Source organism: Cetorhinus maximus, chromosome 18 (assembly GCF_964194155.1).
Source record: "Cetorhinus maximus chromosome 18, sCetMax3.hap1.1, whole genome shotgun sequence".
Classification (NCBI taxonomy): domain Eukaryota; kingdom Metazoa; phylum Chordata; class Chondrichthyes; order Lamniformes; family Cetorhinidae; genus Cetorhinus; species Cetorhinus maximus.
Genome location: NC_135896.1, coordinates 6442940 through 6463356, shown reverse-complemented (window position 1 = coordinate 6463356; position 20417 = coordinate 6442940). Strand labels below are relative to the sequence as shown.

The window sequence follows — 20417 nt, the reverse complement described above, 5'->3', positions numbered from 1 at the left end:
ATAAGGTAGGACTTTGGTAGGAAGAACATGGAGAGACAATATAAAATAAAGGGCACAATTCTAAAGGGGGTGCAGGAGCAGAGGGGCCTGGGGGTATATGTGCATAACTCATAAAAGGTAGTAGGACAGGTTGAGAGAGCAGTTAATAAAGCATACGGTATCCTAAACTTTATTAATAGGGGCATAGAGTACAAGAGCAAAGAAGTTATGTTGAGCTTGTATAAGACTTGTTCAGCCTCAGCTGGAGTATTGCGTCCAGTTCTGGCCTCTGCACTTTAGGGAGGATATGAAGGCATTGGAGAGAGTGCAACAAAGATTCACAACAATGGTTCCATGGATGAGGAACTTCAGTTATGAAGATAGATTGAAGAAGTTAGGACTGTTTTCCTTGGAGAAAAGAAGGCTGAGAGGAGATTTGGTAGAGGTATTCAAAATCATATGGGGTCTGGACAGAGTAGATAGGGAGAAATTGTTTCCACTTGTGAAAAGATCAAGAACGGGAGAGCATAGATTTAAAGTAATTGGCAAAAGAAGCAAAAGCGATATGTGGAAATCTTTTACATGCAGCAAGTGGTTAAGGTCTGGAATGCACTGCCTGGGAGTGTGGTGGAGGCAGGTTCAATCGAAGAATTAAAAAGGGAATTAGACTGTTAACTGAAAAGGAAGAAAGTACAGGGTTACGGGGAGAAGGCAGGGGGAATGGTACTAAGGGAATTGCTCATTCAGAGATCCAGTGCAGACACGATGGGCTGAATGGCAATTCACAATTCTGCATTGTAACAATTCTGTGATTCTGTGAAATGTGTGGTAATGCTTGTGAGGAAGGCAAACAAGGCAAGGGAATACACAATGAATGATAGCATACTGAGAAGTGTACAGGAACAGGAGTATTTTGGAGTACATGTCCACAGGTCTCTGAATATAGCAGGAGAGGTGGATAGAAGGAGGCATTGAATACAAAAGCAGGGAGGTTATGCTGGGAGTTGCATAAGTCGTTAGGTCACATCCAGAGCAATGTATACAGTTTTGGTCATTTTCTGCGTTACCGGAAGGATGTGATCACGCTAGAGAGGGTGCAGAGGAGATTTATGAGGATGTTTTCAGGACTGGAAAATGTTAGCTATGAGGAAAAATTGGTTAAACTGGGGTTGTTTTCTTTGGAACAGAGGTGAGATTTAATTGGAGTGTATAAAATTATGAGTACCTAGGTACCGTGCATTGGAAGAACCTATTTCCATTAGCAGATAGGTCAATAAGCAGGGTGGACAGGATTTGCAGTAACTGGCAGAAGGAGTTGGGAAGAGTAGAGGGTGGTGGAGCATCTGGAACTCACTGCCTGAAAGGGTGATAGAGGCAGAAACCCTTGTTGCATTTAAAAAAATACTTGCATGTGCACTTGAAGTGCTGTAACCTACGGGCCTACAGACCAAGAATTGCAAAGTGGGTTTAGGCTGCATAGTTCTTTTTGGCCGTTACAAATATGATGGGCCACTGGCCACCTTCTGTGCCATAAATTTGCTATGTTTCAGTAGAAGATCTAAGAAGTAAATACAAAATTTGGGAAAACCCTGGTCTCATGCTACCCAAGCAAACTCTATGAGCTTTATTCCAGGAAATGATACCTTTTTGTCTGAAATCCTTGCATCGCCTTGCGGCGAGAAATATCCAATATCAAAAATGGACTCTCAGCTCATCTTACATACCCAGATCCTCAATACTGCTCAAGATCCTGGCAACAAACTGGCTGTGGTTATCTATTTCATGACAACAATATGGAATTCATATAGGGCCATCACTCAGATGACATTAGATTCAATGTAATGTACCACTGAAACAACACCTATGCTTTTGAACTTTCACTGGAAACAGAAGGCATATGGCTGGGTGAACTTAGGATTAATTAATTAATTAATTAATTAATTAATTAATTAATTCAACACCTCTTTGTCCTTTTGTCTATGACATCTTTTGGCAATCTCCACCTATCACTAGCCCTCTATCCAGCTCTACCTGTCCCACCGCCCCCCCCTTAAACCAGCTTATATTTCACCTCTTTTCTATTTTTCCTTAGTTCTGTTGAAGAGTCATACGGACACGAAACGTTAACTGTATGCCTCTCCGCAGATGCTGTCAGACCTGCTGAGTTTTTCCAGGTATTTTTGTTTTTGTTTCGGATTTCTAGCATCCGCAGTTTTTTGCTTTTATCTTAGAATTAATTCTGTTTGCACTCAAACAAATGGCCTTTGGCAACATGTTCAGAACTGAATTAAATTCCTAAGCTCAAATTCCACATACAATGTGCACTAATGGTCTCAACTATTCCATAATTCCTCTCTTTGGTACCCCTTATCCCCTCCTGTTTGCCTTAAAGAATACAGCTTCTGGCAGCAAGCATCAGGATGAATGCTGGTGTTCAAGGGATTGAAGTTGTAGGAAGTGCAAATCTATCAAATCAGAACAGGAAACTTGCCTCCAAAACCAGAAACCAAAGACCAAAGCCAGGGCATGTATTGCAAAGGCGTTGGCAAATGCATGGATGCAAATTTCCTTCTGAGAAATGGTCCCACCTAAAATGTTAAGGAGAATAAAAGGATGGGCAATAATATAACATGCTGTCAAGTTTCAGGACATCCCAATATACTTTACAACCAATGGATTATTTTTGAAGTTGTGTATCATCTCTCACTTTTAGGTCATTATTGTTATGCATTTCTTGCATTTCCTGTCTATTTCCTCCCAAAGTACTGATGCGTGCTTCAAGCGATTGCAAGCAAAATATCTCAGCTCATTCTAAATTAGACCAAGGACTGTCTACTATTAAAATACGCAGCAGTACTGTATAAAATCGAGAGAACTAAAATTAATCACTTACCTCCTGTTCCAAGGACCTTCAGTAGTTCAAAGTTTTCGATCCCAACTTTTTCTGCATGTCCTGTTAAATTAGCTGTAAAACAACATAACTGTGTTAGCTACAGCCTCTTTTTAAAACCAATACTTTTCTTTAACATATGTGATATTTGAATTCTTTTATGTTTCTTTCAATATTTTGAATCCTATTGAGGTACTGATAAATGTTGTGCTCAGATTAGCCACCTCAAACAAAAAAAATTATCCCAAAGTGCCAGAAATGAATTATACCAAAAGGACACATTAAATTACACTCTAGCAGAGTATTTGAACTACAATTTGATTATGTGCATACAGATATCACTATTTATCGACCAGAACTCCCAGAAAATTTATTTATTACGACAATGTATTATTTTCACCCTTGGTGGTGTCATGCAATATGGGCACTGAGCTTTCAGGTATATTTTACAAATCAAAATAACTGAAGACTGACATGCCTCTATCTGAGATATAATAGAGGGTTAACTGGCAGAGTTATCCAAAAGAATAATTTTCAGGCTAGTTCGGACACATCAATTTAAAAGCTGCAAGAGTTCAGGTGGCGACCAGTTTTATTACATACTAGTCACTATCCTCCTCATCAGTCAGAAGAACAAAGATTTTGAGAAAAAATTGGCTCCAAAGCCTGATCAACCTTATTCCAATCTACCTTCCTTCGCACAAAATTGCTTCTCTCTCAAGAAGGAACTTCAGTTGGCTTTTAAGCCCATTTTCTTCACTGGCCCCTTCTCTGGTATGCTACAGCACAAGCCTATTATCCTTTCACTTGTGACCCAATCTCAGCCTTGCTTCAAGTCTTTCCATTCACTCTAAACATTCAGCTCCAAAGACGACAGCAGGATTTAAAGCCTCCCTGATAAAAAAGCCTCCCTGTTGTGTGTTTTGGGTCTGCCTTGGGTATGGTGATGTTGATCACTAAGAAGTCAGAATGGCATACTTCCAGGCAAGTGTCTGCACTATCCAACAACTGGACTCTCTTGGGGTCTACATTGCATTTCATATCTTTCACAAAGTTCCTCATGAGTGCTTCTCCAGTCTTTCCTGAGATGGACTGAAGCACTTGGTGACACAAGGATAGATACTAATAGTTAAGCAGCTTTATTTTACCAAGAGCATGTAAGTGCACAGAATAGTAGATATATTCAACCTATGATACATCTACAAATCAGCCCTTAAGAACAAGAAAAATATTTAAAATATTTCATACTATTTCCATTAGCAGGTTCACAACCTTTTCCTGATCAGTCCTCTGATCCTGACTCAGCAGATAAATTGGGAAGGAGTTTCCGACACTGGATGGGGCTTGCTCCACAGACCTACCTAATTAGATAATAGTCCGTGTTTCCCCTTGCCCATCTCTGAATTCACAGGAAGTTGAAGGACTGTCCCTCTGACGTTCTCCCCTTTTAGTGAGTTGTCAGTGTGCCTGACAACAAAACAAACTCCCTCATTTCCTCCGAGGTGGAGGTTTAAAGGAAACATTTCTGCATTTCTCAAAACTCATTAGGGACATTCTGACTTACATGGGATCTGGGATGAGACATTTGACCCTCATGGTATCAGACTGAAATAACCATGACATGGACATTCCACAGACCGGCTCATCTGGATTAAATAAATGAGCATATCTCCAGGCTGTAGCTTTTTTTAAAACCGTGCAAATTCACTGTTTTAAGACAACACTTGAAACACAGCTCATTCCCAAAAGTAATGATTAAAATTCTCAAAAGTTGACAGACATTTAGAATTTCACCAGCAATTCAGGTCACGTACGATGTAACTTTTCATTAAATCAAGGAGGAAATCCTGCTGGATTCTATTCTATAAATAATGCAGCAGTCTCAAGGTATAATGGGGCAAGATTCAGCAGCATAGGGTGGTTCAAAGGATATCAAAAATGCTCACATTTATTGCTGAGCCCCAAGTATTACATTTTCCTAACTTATGTAGGTACAGAGGAGATGAACTCATTGGTCACAGGAAGATATCCAACTTTAATGTAGGTTGCTGAAAAGAGAGACATCTCTTTCTTTTCTTGCACTCATCAGGACAAAGGCAAGAATGCCAAATTTCAAACGATCAGAACAATTAATACTACAGGAGAAAAGGATGCTGATTGGTTGGCAAGCTGACTCTAATTGGCTGAGGCATTGCCATGGAGAAAGCAATGGGAAACTATTGGCTTCATAAGTCCTGGGTAATTCAAAAGAGAGGCAAGGCTTGAACATATTCTTTTTGTTTGCAAAGAACGGGTCCCTGCCTGTTAATTGGTCTCTTCTAGCAAGTGTAAATGAGCCACATTACAAGCTCAACTGATGACCTTAAATTGGCTATTAGTGTAGCTATTAGCACACTCAGGATTGTTCAGCAAGTGCTGTCCAATCACAGAATCACATCTAACGCTAGACATTTTGTTTTGGGTTTTGCAAGTGCAGGCTGGTTAAGCACAGCCTGTAATCTACCTATTACAAACAACCAAAGGAACATGTGGTTTGATTCTATCAGCCAATTGCTGGGACATACAGCCTATGTACCGGGCATTGCACCGCCACTGAAATTCATACACAATATACACGTTGGGATTCATATAGCTCCACACGCTATAAGATTGGCTTTATCAGCAATCTTGTAAATAGGGCCCAAGCCATTTGCTCACCTTGCAAGCTTGATGCTGAAATACATCCTGTGGGACAATGGCTATCCTGATCACATCATTGTTCGCTGTGTATCACGCAAACTCGCATAAGGGCCAAAGGCAGCCACTTTTAATGTAGTTCAATGGTGATCTCATTTGCATGTAAACAAGTTTTGGCCTACCTCTTCCCTTTTGAGCCCCAGCTTTGTACAGCTTCCTAAGATTTTTATCAACATCAAATGTACAGCTGAAAGTTACTTGCAGGGATGGAAATGTATATGCAAAGTCGGGAGAGTAATTTTCAGTTTTTATCTATTGCAATGTAATCTATTGGTAGCACACTAGTTTTAAATCCATGCCCTGGGAGAACAATTTAAAACTCAGTTCAGAAAGCAAAACTAATTCATAGATGTAGATGAACTATGTATGAATTACACATACCTGCATCAGACTAATCCCTGGGAATCTTAGTTACATCAGACTTTACAGGAAACAGGATGGATTTCAAAGACAAGCAAGGTAAAGGCTTAGTGTGTTTATCCAGTAGTAGTTGAGTAATGCAGACTAGAAAGGTCCTAAATTCAACCTCTTGATGTGTGCTTAGAGTTAGCTAATCTCACCTATGGCCGCAGTAGGAGTGCTATGGTGGTCATCAGTACCTAAGATTACAAGATGGATAAAATCAAAATTGTCAAGAGTTGCCACTCCTGATCACTATGGAAAAGTGATTGTGGATGTCCGGTAAAAAACATGATTGATTTGCCTATGATAGCTTTTATGGATGATTAGCCAAACGGTTCTCACTGTGAAGGCTCATGTGAATAATTTTGATTTTGAATAGTAGCCACTTGGGCAACGAGATGGAGGTTGTTCAAACTCCAGCAAAAACTGTCGTAATGAGGATTAAATAGAAGGAAGGGAAATTAAAATAAACTAAGAAAAATAATTACGTGCAAAAAAGTGAAGGGCAGTTGAATTACTTTTGTGCCGATCAACTAATACTTGTTAGTGATCAGGTTAAAATCACAAGGTTCCCTTGATAATGGGCCAAAGCATGTCAGAAATGGACATCTCACGGCATCACCATTAGTTAGGCTTTTTCCAGCATTCTTCAGCTCAAACATAATTTGTGGTGTAACTTGCTGAAAGTGTGAACTGGTAACTAGGGCAACAGGGCACCTTAGACCTTAGTGAATGACAGGTCCAACAGTTATCTCCTTAACACATAAGAATGAATCAGGGAGACAACAGAAATAAAATTAGGGTGAATTAGAGTCAAGTAGGTACAGAAAAATAGAGGGAAAAAAGATTGGATTACGAAAGAGAGAAAAGAAACTAAAAGTTTAAATTGTAAATCTCTAACAACAATTTATCACATGCAGAAGAGACTAAAAAATTTAAACTGGTCACTGGTCCCTTTCTGGACCAAAGGGATGATTGGCATTGCATTAACAATTATTGCTTTGTTTAAAGGGTATTACCCTATTAAATTATGAGCCCCAACTTTCTGTGGTGAGTTTACTGAGCAATTAATGCACAAATTCAGCAAGTTCATATAAATAATGGGGGGACTACTAGCAAGATACCATTTGTGTGAGGAAAATGGTGGAGCAATGTAAATCAACCAGCAATTTCTGGAGCTTCACAACTCACAGGGTCTGTCTTAATCCTCTGAAATGGCTGGTCGATTTGTACATCAACAACGGCATGCATTGTTAGCACAGCATTATTTTCCAGCAAGATTTGGCCCCATGCCTTTTAAAAGAAAATAATTGGGGCTGCATTTGTTAATACTGTAACTGCAGTTTACTTAACTATATATTGTGACAACAGGTTGACTTTAGAACTTCCATCTGCAGCTGCCCATCGTGCATGCTCAGACATTTAATTGCAATGATGTTGTTACTGTTTACATGGTCATAAATTAAACTACTTCAATTCTTACTCTGCCAGAAGGCAGCTTTTGCTTGAAATGTTTTCAGTATTTACGCAGCCACACGGCCACTATTCATTTGCTGACTGACTCACTGTGTACAACCAGCATTTAAATGTTTTTGTTTCAGGTTTACAGCATTTTCAGTTTACCATTTTAATTACAACAGAATTGAAAATCCCTGCAGCACAGGTAGTAGAATACAGAAAATAGTTGTAGAACTGATCATTAGCAGAATATCTCGGCTAACCACCAGATGGTGAGATTTTGGCATTCTCTGCTTATATAAAGATCCAGTTTCCCAATCACATCATACATGTATAATTGAATGGCTTGAAACATGCTAGTTGCTGAGGTTCGTTGCAAGAATTCAATATCTAGAGATCTAAAATAGAAATCTGTATGGGTTAGCATTTCCATTTATTAACTAGCGCAAATAATTAACCATTTTTCATACTGATGAAATTGGCAAATTAATATTTCTTGCATTGGAAATCATCAAGAAGGGAAAAATTTGAAGACAAAAATCCCTAAGTAATATCTGAGTGGCTCCAAACTTGAATTTTAAAAATCTGTAAATTGAGGGAGGAAGGGAAACCTGAGGGGGATAAACAGTTCCATAATTTAAAAAAAAATGTTTTCAGTAGATCACAATAAGCTTTGATTTCGACACAGTGAAGGTGCAGGAAGTAGCTGGTGCATTCACGGAGGTGTGGAGAACAAGTTCATGGAATGCATTCAACATAGTTTTCTAGCCCAGTATGTCAAAGAACTAATGAGGGAACAGACTATTTTAGATCTAATATTGTGCAATGAGACAGAGATAATTAATAACCTGTAGTAAAGCAGCTTCTGAGGAAGAGTGATCTTAATATGATGAACTTTACATTAAGTTTGAGAGTGATTTAATTAAGGTCGAATTTAGGGCCTTAGCAAGGGGGGAAATTGCAGAGGCACTGGCTACAATCTGCCAATCCTCCTTACATACAGGGATGGTATCAGAGGACTGGAGAATTGCAAATGTTATACCTAAATCTGAATAATGCAAACTACTTAGGAAAAGGGGCAAGTTGGCCAAGGTAGATTTGGAAATTAAATTAAAAGATGTGACAGCAGAAAAGCAATGGCAAACATTTAGAGAAATAATTCATCATTTGCAATGACTGCACATAAAAATTGAGTGCAGATTAAAAAACCCATGGGATAAGTGGTATAACTATATCTAACAAGAGAAGTTAAAGATAGTTTTAAATTAAAGGAAGAAGCTTATTGCCTCTAAGGGACCGACATTTCCTTCTGCTATCTTCTACTAATCCCTTCCTTTTTCATACTTAAACAAGCTTTTATGATCCATTATTATGTCTCTTGCCAGTTTACCCTCTGTTGGATCCTTGGTCACTAGTTTAGTTGGACTAAGGGATCCAGGTTGCATGCTTGTTTCTGGATGACTGAGTTGGTACCACAGACATAGCAGATCAGCAGACATTTCTTATGTAGAGCACATTCTCTTTATTTACAAAAGAACTCAGCAGCTATACTTGTGTACATACAACTAAAACCCTGTCTCTACATTACAGACTCTTCTAACTACCGACTACAGTACAAAGGTAGCCCGCGCTACTCTGTCATTGGATAATAAGATCATGTGATGTTCTATTATAACATTCTTCTTAAAGGTATATTACACATTAGATTACCACGCCCTCATATTCTATTTTCTCTCTCATTATCAATTTCTTGTACACCCTTTGTTGAATTCTAAAATCCACCCAGTGCTCGGGCTTACTGCTCTTTTTGGCACATTGGACAGGACACTAAGAGAATTCCCTCACTCCTTTGAGTATGCCAATGGGATCTTTTATGTCTACCCGAGAGGGCAGACAGGATCCTCAACTAAGAAGGTCAAACATAAAATCAAAGTAACTAGCAGGCTATTGCATTTAAGAGTGGTTTTCCTTTATTGTCAATCTGAGTGGGAGATGGTTAACATAAAGTTCAGCATGACTCATTCTAACATTCAGCAAGGCAAGTACTTGTATGTACCGAAATACGAATGCAGCTTTTCTATTTTCATTTATGAAATACAGATTCTGGTTTCCCTTTGTTGAGATAAGTGGATCAGGCAACAGTACGATAGTTCAAGGGCAGGGAGGAAGAACTGCCAGTACTAGATTGCTTTTGCGATTCTATTCAAATCAGTGTATAAATATGGATCTGACTGGGCTGCAAAGCCTGATCCCCGTGGTTGAATAGGATCCTGACTTACTTAGTCTCACACAGGAAGAATGGCCATTTTAGCAAGTTACTGAAAGGGTGGCTGCCATTCAAAGCCCTGTATCCCAGCAAGAGGTGCAGCCTTCAGGGAAGAAGAGGAGAAAAGCCTTTTTAATCATTATCAGTTTATTTATGAGGTCTCAGTAGCAACCTGTTCCCTCTGTCCACTAATCTGATTTGCAATGGGACTAGGACCATGAAATCAGAATCAGAAGTAACAGTGAATTATAGTGATGTGAACTTAACTTATACTCATGTTTAAGATTCTGACTGAGTCAATGGGCTGAATTTTCCCAGATTTGCACTAAGTGTGGTAGCTGGTGGCTAAAACGACGTTTTACCTGCCGGCCTCGATGGCAGGCTTTCACGCTGTATCATCCCAAATCCGCCACATTATTTATGCACTCCCGGGAAACACGTCTTTCCATGGCGGGCAGGCTCTCATTCGCCTGCCTGCCATCACCCCGCTGCTGCATCACGTTGGGCGCCATATTTAAAGTCTAGCCGCAAGCACACATCTTCCAGACCACCACTGCTGCATGGAAGTCATGACCCAGAAACTGAAGGAGACTGTAGCCCTCAGATTCAGGTACGTGTCCCTCGTGTGCATTATTGGATGCCATGGAGGTCTGCCGGGATGTTCTCTACTCCAGCTCTGGCCACAGGATGGGCAGCAACAGCACTAACCAGGCTTGGGAGGTGGTGGCAGCAGTGGTCAGCGCCAACGCCCTTCAAAAGAGGACAGCCACCCAGTGCCGCAAGAGGGTGAATGGTCTCCTTCGTTCCGCCAGGTTACGTCACTCTTCTCATCACTCTCAACCCACACACTCACAAACTCAACGCACATCCACAGTGATCTCACTCACTGTCAGTTCAAGGGATATCACCATTCACTCTCTCACACTCAGTGTCATTGTCCTCATCTCGTCCATGGGACCACTCACCACCCACACAGGCCAGGCATACTTATCATCTGGCCTCGCAGGCATCCTTCTTACACTTTCTCCATCTCTATTCATGCAGGACAAGCTGGCACACAACAAGAGGGAGAAGTGGCAGAATGCACGAAATTAAGGTCCTCACGGACTTTGAAAACGGAGCCATCCAGCTGGACCGGTCCTGTGCTGACAGTGAAGTCGGCGATGCTCTACCAAGTGAGGGCCCAGCAGTGCAATATACATCAGACAACCATGCTGTGAGTAACGTGTCCTGTTTCACAGGTCATTGCCATGTACTAATTATCTCTCCTTCCTTCCACAGGCACATCTGGGAAACAGCCGATGGAGTCCATGACCCATGGCCTCCAAATCAAGCCCCAGAGAAACCTCTGAAAAGTAATGTGAAGTCCCGCCACAGCACTCACCCACACCTTCCAACAGTGCAGAGACACACGCCTTGGTGGGACCTAGCTTTAGAATAACCTTGGGACCACAATCTGGTGAGCACATCGCACTGTCTGATCCACAGGAGGTGGCGGCAGGGACCTCCCTGGCATCTGGCACTCGAAGGACTGCTGGAGGCCAAAAATTTGTTGAGTACAAGTCAGCTGACGAGCCTCTGGATTCAGTCATGTCACAGTTGCTGGATCTGCAAAGACAAGCTCGGGAACATCAGGAAGGGATGTCCACTGCACTCCTCAGATTGCAAGAAACGATGGAGGATTCTGTCCGCCTTCAGACTGAGGTGATAGCACTGGCATGCCAACACACCAAGGTCAACACTGGTAGGATGGCAGCCACATGGAGACCTTGGTCCAGGACTTCGCTCCTTACTGCTGCGCGGGCTCAACTCCATCACTGATGCCATAGTTGGCCTCTAACAGTGTGTATGTGAGAGGGGTGCCAGGCAGCTCAATCTCACTCCAGCTACCCCTTCTCCTCAACGGGTCACCTTGGAGCCCCTGTGCCCATAGGGAGGAGGATCAGCAGGTGCACACTCCAGGCCCATCTATGACTCCCAGAGTGTACGGCCTATCTGACTCCCCTCTTCCTGTCACCTCAATAGCTCCAGCTCTACAAGCCGAGGATGGTGCCACTGCCACACAGCAGGACCCTGAAAACAGGCCAGGGCCCTCCAAGTCTCGGCCCTCCAGAAGACGCCCACCAATGTCATCACAGGTAGGGTGTCGCAGTCAACAGGCTGCCTTCACCTCCACTGTGGATGTCCAGGGAGCACCAAGACATAGTGGCAAGGTTAGGACAGTTAATGAGAATTAGTTGCATAGCCTGGGCACGGGTGTTAATCACTTCTACATACTGTTCACTATTGTCAATAAACTTCCAAGAATATCTCCCTGCTTATGGCTCCTTGTTCTGATGAGCAATGTTCTTGTCACTCAGATGTGAAACCTTTCTGCACAAGATAAAGGTAGGTGTCTCAGGCCAGGGCCTCCTCCATGTGCTCTGTGCAGCCTTCAGACCAAGGTGATGGCCTGGCCTCACACTCCCTGGAAACATTACTGATGCCTGCACCTCGGTGGTGCTCGTCATTACTGCCAGAATGTAGTGCGCAGGCGCCACAGAGTTCTCTCATTCTCTTGGTGTGCTCTCAGCACCTTTCAGGAGGGGTTAGCCCCCATCTCTTCAGCATCTGTGACCACTGCTGCTGTGCTCCCGAAGGGCTCAAGTATTGAAGGCGGAGAAAGGATCAGATGCTTCTAAAGTTTCATGGCTGCTTCTCTATGATATGACCCTGATCTCAGAGTGCAAACGATCTGCCCTTGGCCAGACAAGAGTCAGACATTCTTAGAGGTTATGTGTAGATTTATGGAGTGTCCTCACTGCATGTTGTCATCATCCTCCTGCAGTCGAGTGACTATTAGGGCCTCCATTGTGTCTCCATGACAGAAGCATTCTCACAGAGGGTATTTGCGCTGCCATAAGCCAGACTGGAGTCAAACATTCACAGATGCAATGTGAGGATGTATGGCGTCACCTCACTGCATGTCGTCATCATCCTCCCCAAATCTAGCAGTTATGAGGCCCTCCCGAGTGTGCCTGCCCCGTCTAGCCAGTGCGAGGGCCTCATCCCCATCATCGTCGCCTCGGAGGACCTCCTCACCCTCATCGGCGTCCTCCTCATCTGAGGAGACGTGCAGCTCCTCCATCTCCTCCTCAGCCAGCTCGTCTCCCCGATACAGCTCCAGGTTGTAAAGGGCACAGCAGATGACGACGATGCGTGACACCCTTTGTGGACTGTATTGCAGGGCTCCACCAGACCGGTCCAGGCACCTACTGGTCTACTCCACCAAGTTGCGAGCTGCAGCATGAGCCTCATTATACCGTTGCTCTGCTGCGGTCTGAGGCCGCTGCATGGCTGTCATCAGCCACGGCCTCGGCGGGTAGCCCTTGTCCCCGAGGAGCCATCCCTGCAGCTTCTGTGGACCCTGGACGACTCCAGGGATCTGTGACCGACTGAGGATGTAGGCGTCGTGCACACTCCCTGGAAACCATGCATACACCTGCAGGATGTGTTTCTGGTGGTCACACACCAGCTGCACATTCAGCAAATGGGACCCCTGGTGGTTGATATAGTCCACCGAGTGTTGCGACAGAGAACTGAGTGCCACATGAGTGCAGTCAATTGCACCCTGAACCCGTTGGGAACTTGAGATCTGGGCGAATCTAATCACTCTTGCATCCTGGCTATCCTGGTCCCGGGTGAAATGCACAAAGTTGTGTGCCCTCGCAAAGGTGGCATCTGTGACCTCATGGATGCATTTGTGGGTGGGGGCTTGTGAGATCCCACAGAGGTCACCTGTGGAGCCCAGAAAGGAGCCACTGGTGTAGAAATTGAGGGCCGCGGTCACTTTAACGGCCACTGGCAGTGGATGCCCTCCATGTCCCTGTGGAGCCAAATCCTGCTGGCAGATGTGACTGACCAGTTCCCTAGACATGCACAGTCTCTGGCGATACTGGTTCTCGGTTATCTGCAGGCATGAAAGGCGGCGTCTAGAGACCCTGGGTGTCACTAGGCGCCAGCCTGCAACAGCTTGCCGTGGTTCTTGGGCGGCGTGTGTGGGTGCCCCAGCTGCCCCTTCTTTCTGAGGTTGCTGCTCCTGCCTCTGCGCAGCCAGGAGCCTCAGTCGCTCTCTCCTCCATCTTTGCACTCTGTAGGCCATCAGGCATACAGTTAGTTCACCAGGCTCCATGATCCTGATGTACTCCTCCTGCAGGATGAAAGAAAGAGACACGTGTTTAGCATAGGTGCACTAAGAACCTGTCCTGGATAAGTGTGAAGGCCCCTTAACGATTCCCGGAGTGTGCTGGCCACCACTTGGAGGGCCAGAAATTAGTGCGCTGCATGGCTGCCCAAAACTGCACCACTTCCACCCCAGCCCACCTGACCGATTGGCGGCAGATTTGCCCATTGGACTGCTTGCTGTGCTCTTAGCTCAGGCACAGGCATTCTCCTAACCCGCATTGCAAGGCTGTACTGTTAGCTTGAAGCATGAGGCAGACTGGTCCAAACTAGGATGCTAACATTGCAAGGGGCTGTGAGCGCCTCCAGCAGTGACTGCTCCACGGCCAGCTTTAGCGAGGAGATTGTAGAACGCGTGCCGTCCACTAAAATGCTTATAGAGTCAGAGGTCTACAGCTTGGAAAAAGGCCCTTCGGCCCATCGAATTTGCACCGGTCACACAAGTACCTAACTATTCTACTCCCATTTTCCAGCACTAGGCCCATAGCCTTGTATGCCATAGCATCGCAAGTGCACATCCAAATACTTCTTAAATGTTATGAGGGTTTTTGCCTCTACCATCCTTTCAGGCAGTGAGTTCCAGATTCCCATCACCCTCTGGGTGTATTTCCTCACATCCCCTCTAAACCTCCTCACCTTAAATCTATGCCCCCTGATTACTGATCCCTCCACCAAGGGGAAATGTTCCTTCCTGTCTAACCTGCCTATGCCCCTCATAATTTTAGACACCTCAATCATGTCCCCACTCAATCTCCTCTGCTCCAGGGAAAATAACCCCAGTCTATCCAATCTCTCCTCATAACTAAAACTCTCCAGCTCAGGCAACATCCTGGTAAATCTCCCCTGCACTCTCTCTAGTGCAATCATATCCTTCCCATAATGCAGATTCCAGAACTGCACGCAATACTCTAGCTGTGGCCTAACCAGTGTTTTATACAGTTCCAGCATAACCTCCCTGCTCTTATATTATACGCCTCGGCTAATAAAGGCAGGTATCCCATATGCCTTCTTAACCACCTTACCTGCCTGCCCTGCTACCTTAAGGGACCAGTGGACATGCACACCAAGTCCGTCCCTCTGATCCTCGGTACTTCCCAGGATCCTACCCTTGTTTGTCCTGCATCACCTCACACTTATCCGGATTAAATTCCATTTGCCATTGATCAGCCCATCTGACCAGCCCGCCTATATCCTCCTGTAATTTATGGCTATCCTGCTCACTATTTACAACCCTACCAATTTTCCTGTCATTCGCGAATTTACTGATCAATCCTCCTACATTCAAGTCTTAATTGTTTATATATACCACAAACAGCAAGGGACCCAACACTGATCCCTGTGGAACCCCACTGGACACAGGCATCCAGTCACAAAAACACCCCTCGACCATCACCTTCTGCTTCCTGCCATAACTTTGCAGTCTGTGCCGGGGGTGATGTGGTGGGGGGCGGGGTGGTGGAGAAAAACTTTGGAGCACTTGGTGACACTTTGATGCCTCTGCATTGCTTGAGTGGGCAGATAAGCTAGAAGCCCGACTCCGATCATATCAATATGGCTGTGCCTTAGCTGTCTGCGTTGCAGAGCAATGATCACTTTATACAGGTTTCCCTAATGCGTGGCCAGTTCCCTCGCCCACCCTACCCCAAATGTTTGTGTGCTATATTCAACGGCAGGCCCTTGGCCCCACCCCTCCACAAGTCGCCTCAAAGGCAGGGCTGCGCTTGCCCCCCACCCCTCAAGTCGCCTCAATGGCAGGGCTGCGCTTGCTCCCCCTCTCACGAGTCGCCTCAACAGCAGGGCTGCCCTTAACCCTGACCCCTCCCAGTGCCCCTCAAGCTTGAAGTCCAACAGGCGACTCTGGTGAGCACCGCACAATGTTACTGTGTACTCACCTCCAAGTTCCCCTCAAAGTGCAGGCCGCCAAGTGCACATCACTTATGTGCTGTTATGAAACATGTTGGCGTGCTTTCCTGCCGACGTGCCAGCGGGGGGGGGTGGGGGCAGGGGAGACGGTTCTGGCAGACTGGCCTGATAATGATGATATGCTGACAATGAGGTTCTTGATGTTCGATGGTGGGAAACGTGGCCCGTCATTGGTGGGCTGAGTGGACAATCGTGAACTGGTGTCCCGCCATTGTAAAGCTGATCGTGCCACATTGTCCACTCACGCCATCGATCACGCCAGATGCCAGCGGACACAGAAAATTCTGCCCAATGCCAGGAAGTTGGTTTAAAATCAATTGAAAGTAATTTAGCAGAGACTGCAGATTATTTTAGGCTAAAAATCAATAAAGAGAAGCTATTAAAAAGGCTGGCTGTACATAAAGTTGATAAGTCACCAGAGCCAGATCAGATGTATTAAAGGATGCTGAGAGAAGTAAGGGGGGGAATTGCAGCGGCACTGGCTTTCATCTGCCAATCCTCCTTAGAAACAGGCATGTACCAGAGGACTACAGGATTGTAAATGTTATACGCTTTTTCAAAAAAAGGATACAAGGGTAAGTCCAATGACTATAGGCCAGTCACTTGGTGGCGGGAGAGCTTTTAGAAATGATAATATGGGACAAAATTGTCACTTGGACAAATGTGGATTAATTAAGGAAAACCAACATGGATTTGTTAAGGGCAAATCATGTTTAACTAACTTGATTGAGTTTTTTATTGTGAGGATTAATAAGGGTAATAATCAGGTTGATATGGTATACATAGACTTCTGAAAGGCATTTGATAACATGCCACATAAACAGGCCTGTGAGCAAAGTTTAAGTTTGTGGGATAAAAGGGGCAGTGGCAGCATGGAATGAAGTTAGCTGAGTGGCAGGAAACGATTAGGTTGTTTTTTGTTGATAGTTGAGGAGAAAGGGCATTTATTCTCTGGAGTTTAGAAGAATGAGAGGTGATCTCATTCAAACATACAAAATTCTTACAGGGCTCGACAGGGTAAATGCAAGAAGGATGTTTCCCATGGCTGGGGAGTCTAAAACCAGGGGACACAGTCTCAGAATAAGGGGTACACCATTTAGGACTGAGGTGAGGAGGAATTTCTTCATTCATAGGGTGGTAAATCTTTGGAATTGTCCACTCTGGAGGGCTGTAGAGGCTCAGTCAAGGTATGTTCAGGACAGAGATTGACAATTTTTTTGATATTAAAGGCATCAAGGGTTATGGGAACAGTGTGTTAAAATGGCATTGAGATAGAAGATCAGCCATGATGTAGCTGAATGGCGGAGCAAACTCGAGGGGCCTACTCCTGCTCTTATGTTCCTACCTTCTCGGACTGGAGAAAGGTACATAATGGGCTTTCCCAGGGATCAGTATTGGAATTGCTGCTTTCCTTTATCTATATTAACGGCCTAGACTTGGTTGTACAAAGCATAATTTCAAAACTTGCAAATGACACAAAACTTCGAAATATGGTGAACTGTAAGGAAGACATAGGCTGGTGGAATGGGCAGACATGTGGCAGATGAAACTGAATGCAGAGAAGTGTGAAGTGATAAATTTTGGGAGGAAGAATGAGCAGAGGCAATATAAAACAAAGGATACAATTCTAAATGGGGTAAGGAAGCAGGGGTAAGAGGTATATGTACACAAGTCAAAGAAGGTGGCAAGGCATGCTGAAGAAGTGGTTAATTAGGCATAAGGCTTTATTAATAGAGGCATAGAGTATAAAAGCAAGGAGGTTATGTGAATCTTTATGAAACACTGGTTCAACCTTAAGTAGGGTTATGTGTCCAATCTGGGCACCACCCTTTAGGAAGGGTGTGAAGGCTGAGAAGATTTACAAGAACAGGTTCCAGGATGAGGAACTTCAGTTGCAAGGATAGGTTCCAGAAACTGGACTGTTCTCCTTGGAGAAAAGAAAGTTGAGAGGAGATTTGATAGAGGTGCTAAAATCATGGAGGGTCTGAACAAAATAGATTAGGAGAAACCATTCCTATGGGTGGAAAAGTTGACCACCAGAGGACACTGACTTATGGTGAATGGCAAAAGAACTAAAGGCGACATGAATGCATTGCATGAGAGTGTGTTGGAGGCAGATTCAACTGTGGCTTTCAGCAGGGTGACAGGGAAAAGGTGGGAGAGTTGCTCTTGCAGAAAGATGACACAAAATGACGAACCGAATGGCTTCTATTTATACTGTAACCATTCTGTGATGTTATGATTCTATATCATAAAAAAGTGATACACAGTTAGGTACTAGCGACTAAGCTTCAAGGGCTTAGCTGCAAGAGTAGGAAAGCAAAAACTATACTATAGTCTGCAGCATACCACTGTCTGGTGCTGGTCAGATTCCATGACCCACAATAATTTACGTACAGCTCTGAAATTAATCCTTATCTCGAACTATTTTCAGGCACTAGCGAGCAAATATCAGTAGATGAGACACACGGTATAGCATTATTATTGAGCAAGATGACAATCAAAGATGACATCTCTAAACAAACTGGCACAAACACCAGAACAAGTTTTTATATCAACTGATTACCACTTTAGAACGTGCAATTGTCACACTTAATACAACTGAGGAAGAAAAAAGTAGCGTGGTTGAAGCAGTGAAACCATTGGCTGCATTTTACATCCCCCCGTCAGGTGCATTTTTGTCAGGGGGAGGACACATAAAATAGGGTAGGTGCCCACTCCACCACCCTCCCACTCACCCCTGAGCTCACCCCCATGATACGGTGGGCGGGTGCTGAAATCGGTAGCCTACCCACCATATTTAAATAGGTAATCAAGGGTCAATTAGGCTTATTACCAAACCAATTGATCCCGATAATATGCTGCCCATGTCACAAAACATTTGGCGTGGGTGGTCGGGCAGGAGTGGGCAGCCTGATTTTTAAAAATAATTTCAACAAAGGGCCGGAAGGAAAGCGGGGGGGGATTCTATCTTTGGGGGTTACTCTTTGTGGATTGGGAGTCAGCCCCTTGAAGATAGGACCCCCCCCCTCCTTTCTTCCTATCTGCCTGCAGCCTTATGCCCCAACCTCCACAACTCCCTGCCCCCACTGACTTGCTCAAACCCCACCTGCCCAACACCCCACACTTACCTGGTTCCAGGGATCTTTGCGTCTTCTTCTTCTTCATCCTCTTGCAGTCCTAGTAGTGGCCACTAACACGCTCTTGGCGCTGCCAGAACTGATTGAGCTGCCGGGACTGATCCGATTGGCCGGCAGCTCCCAAGGCCATGCATTCCTCCCCAGTGAAGGGTGGAAGTCACACTCGGCCCTTGTTCAGCCTGCCTGCAGTGTGTTATGGCTGCTGAGTGGGCCGGCTCCATGCTGACTTTGCTTCCGGGGGGTAGAAGCTGTCTGCTTGCCAATATTATTCGGCCCCCATATTTGAAAAGTGCCACATTTTGCATAGCTACATTATAAAGTGCTCAAGGTCTATGCTGGCTGCTTCAATGTTAATAGGAATACACAAGAACATAACACAAGAACACAAGTTCTTCATCAAGCAAGCTGACAGCGTAACACCTTTCTCCCACTTAATTATCAAAATGCTGCCACTGCAAGATACAGCACAATGACATGAATAACAGCAGGTACTCAGGCATTAAGTCTATAGAGCAGGGAAACTCTTTCGAGTTACCAACAGTCACAGATTGAAACTTCTTTCGAGTACAATCACAGTTCTTGGTTTTCCGGGAGTGGGACATGAACCCACAACCCTCTGATTCAAAGGCAAGGGTGCTATGAACTGAGCCACAGCTGACACCTCCTAAATTCTTTCGAGTTATCAACAGTCACAGATTGCAACTCTTTCGAGTACAATCACAGTTCTTGGTTTCCGGGAGTGGGACATGAACCCACAACCCTCTGATTCAAAGGCGAGGGTACTATGAACTGAGCCACAGCTGCAGGGAAGTGGAACTAATTAGATAACTCATTCAAAGAGCTGGCACAGGTACAAAAGGCTGAATGGTCTCCAATTGTGCTGTAACAGATTATGCTTTAAACAGATAAAATTTCTGCAATGTAATTTACTGCAGCAGCACAGGGCCCCTGCATATTGTTTCTAATGCTTTCTATGGTACAAAGGTCTACAAGATGGTATATACCAAAATCCCAAAACTGATATTAAAACTTGAAGAAAGTATTTATTCCAAAAGCACGCTGAAAGGAGCTGCTGCAATAAAAATCAAGTCATGTACAGATTGTTCCAATTTTTTGGGAGTGTATAGGTTTATGAATTGGGATCCACAAGATGAGAAATTTATGGTGCAGAAATTTTCTCTGTTATAGAGTAAGAAGCTGTAGGCTTAATTTGCTATGACTAGCAGCTAGTCATGTGGACGCATTGTATCTTCCCATGATAAAGTTCTGATAAATCACTGGAGGAAAAGTATCGTGACAGCTGCCTACTGCATAGGTAGCTTAATGGTGAACTTATATCCCTGATAATGGTGAAGCAGGATGTATAGACTTTCCAGTGTTTTGCACAGTAGCTCAGAAAAAT

At 44.2% G+C, this 20417-nt stretch overlaps 1 protein-coding gene across 3 annotated transcripts in view; it reads right to left on the bottom strand.

Annotated features, from left to right (window-relative positions):
* Nucleotides 1–20417, bottom strand: part of rps6ka5 (ribosomal protein S6 kinase, polypeptide 5) — a 227051-nt gene that overhangs the window by 139544 nt on the left and 67090 nt on the right. For 2 of the 3 annotated variants that reach the window (XM_078562015.1, XM_078562017.1), the window contains exon 2: nt 2873–2944. In XM_078562015.1, the coding sequence (XP_078418141.1) occupies nt 2873–2944 (72 nt within the window). Of the gene's footprint in view, nt 1–1622; nt 1735–2872; nt 2945–20417 lie in introns of those variants that run through there. The other variant, XM_078562016.1, reaches the window with a different exon arrangement.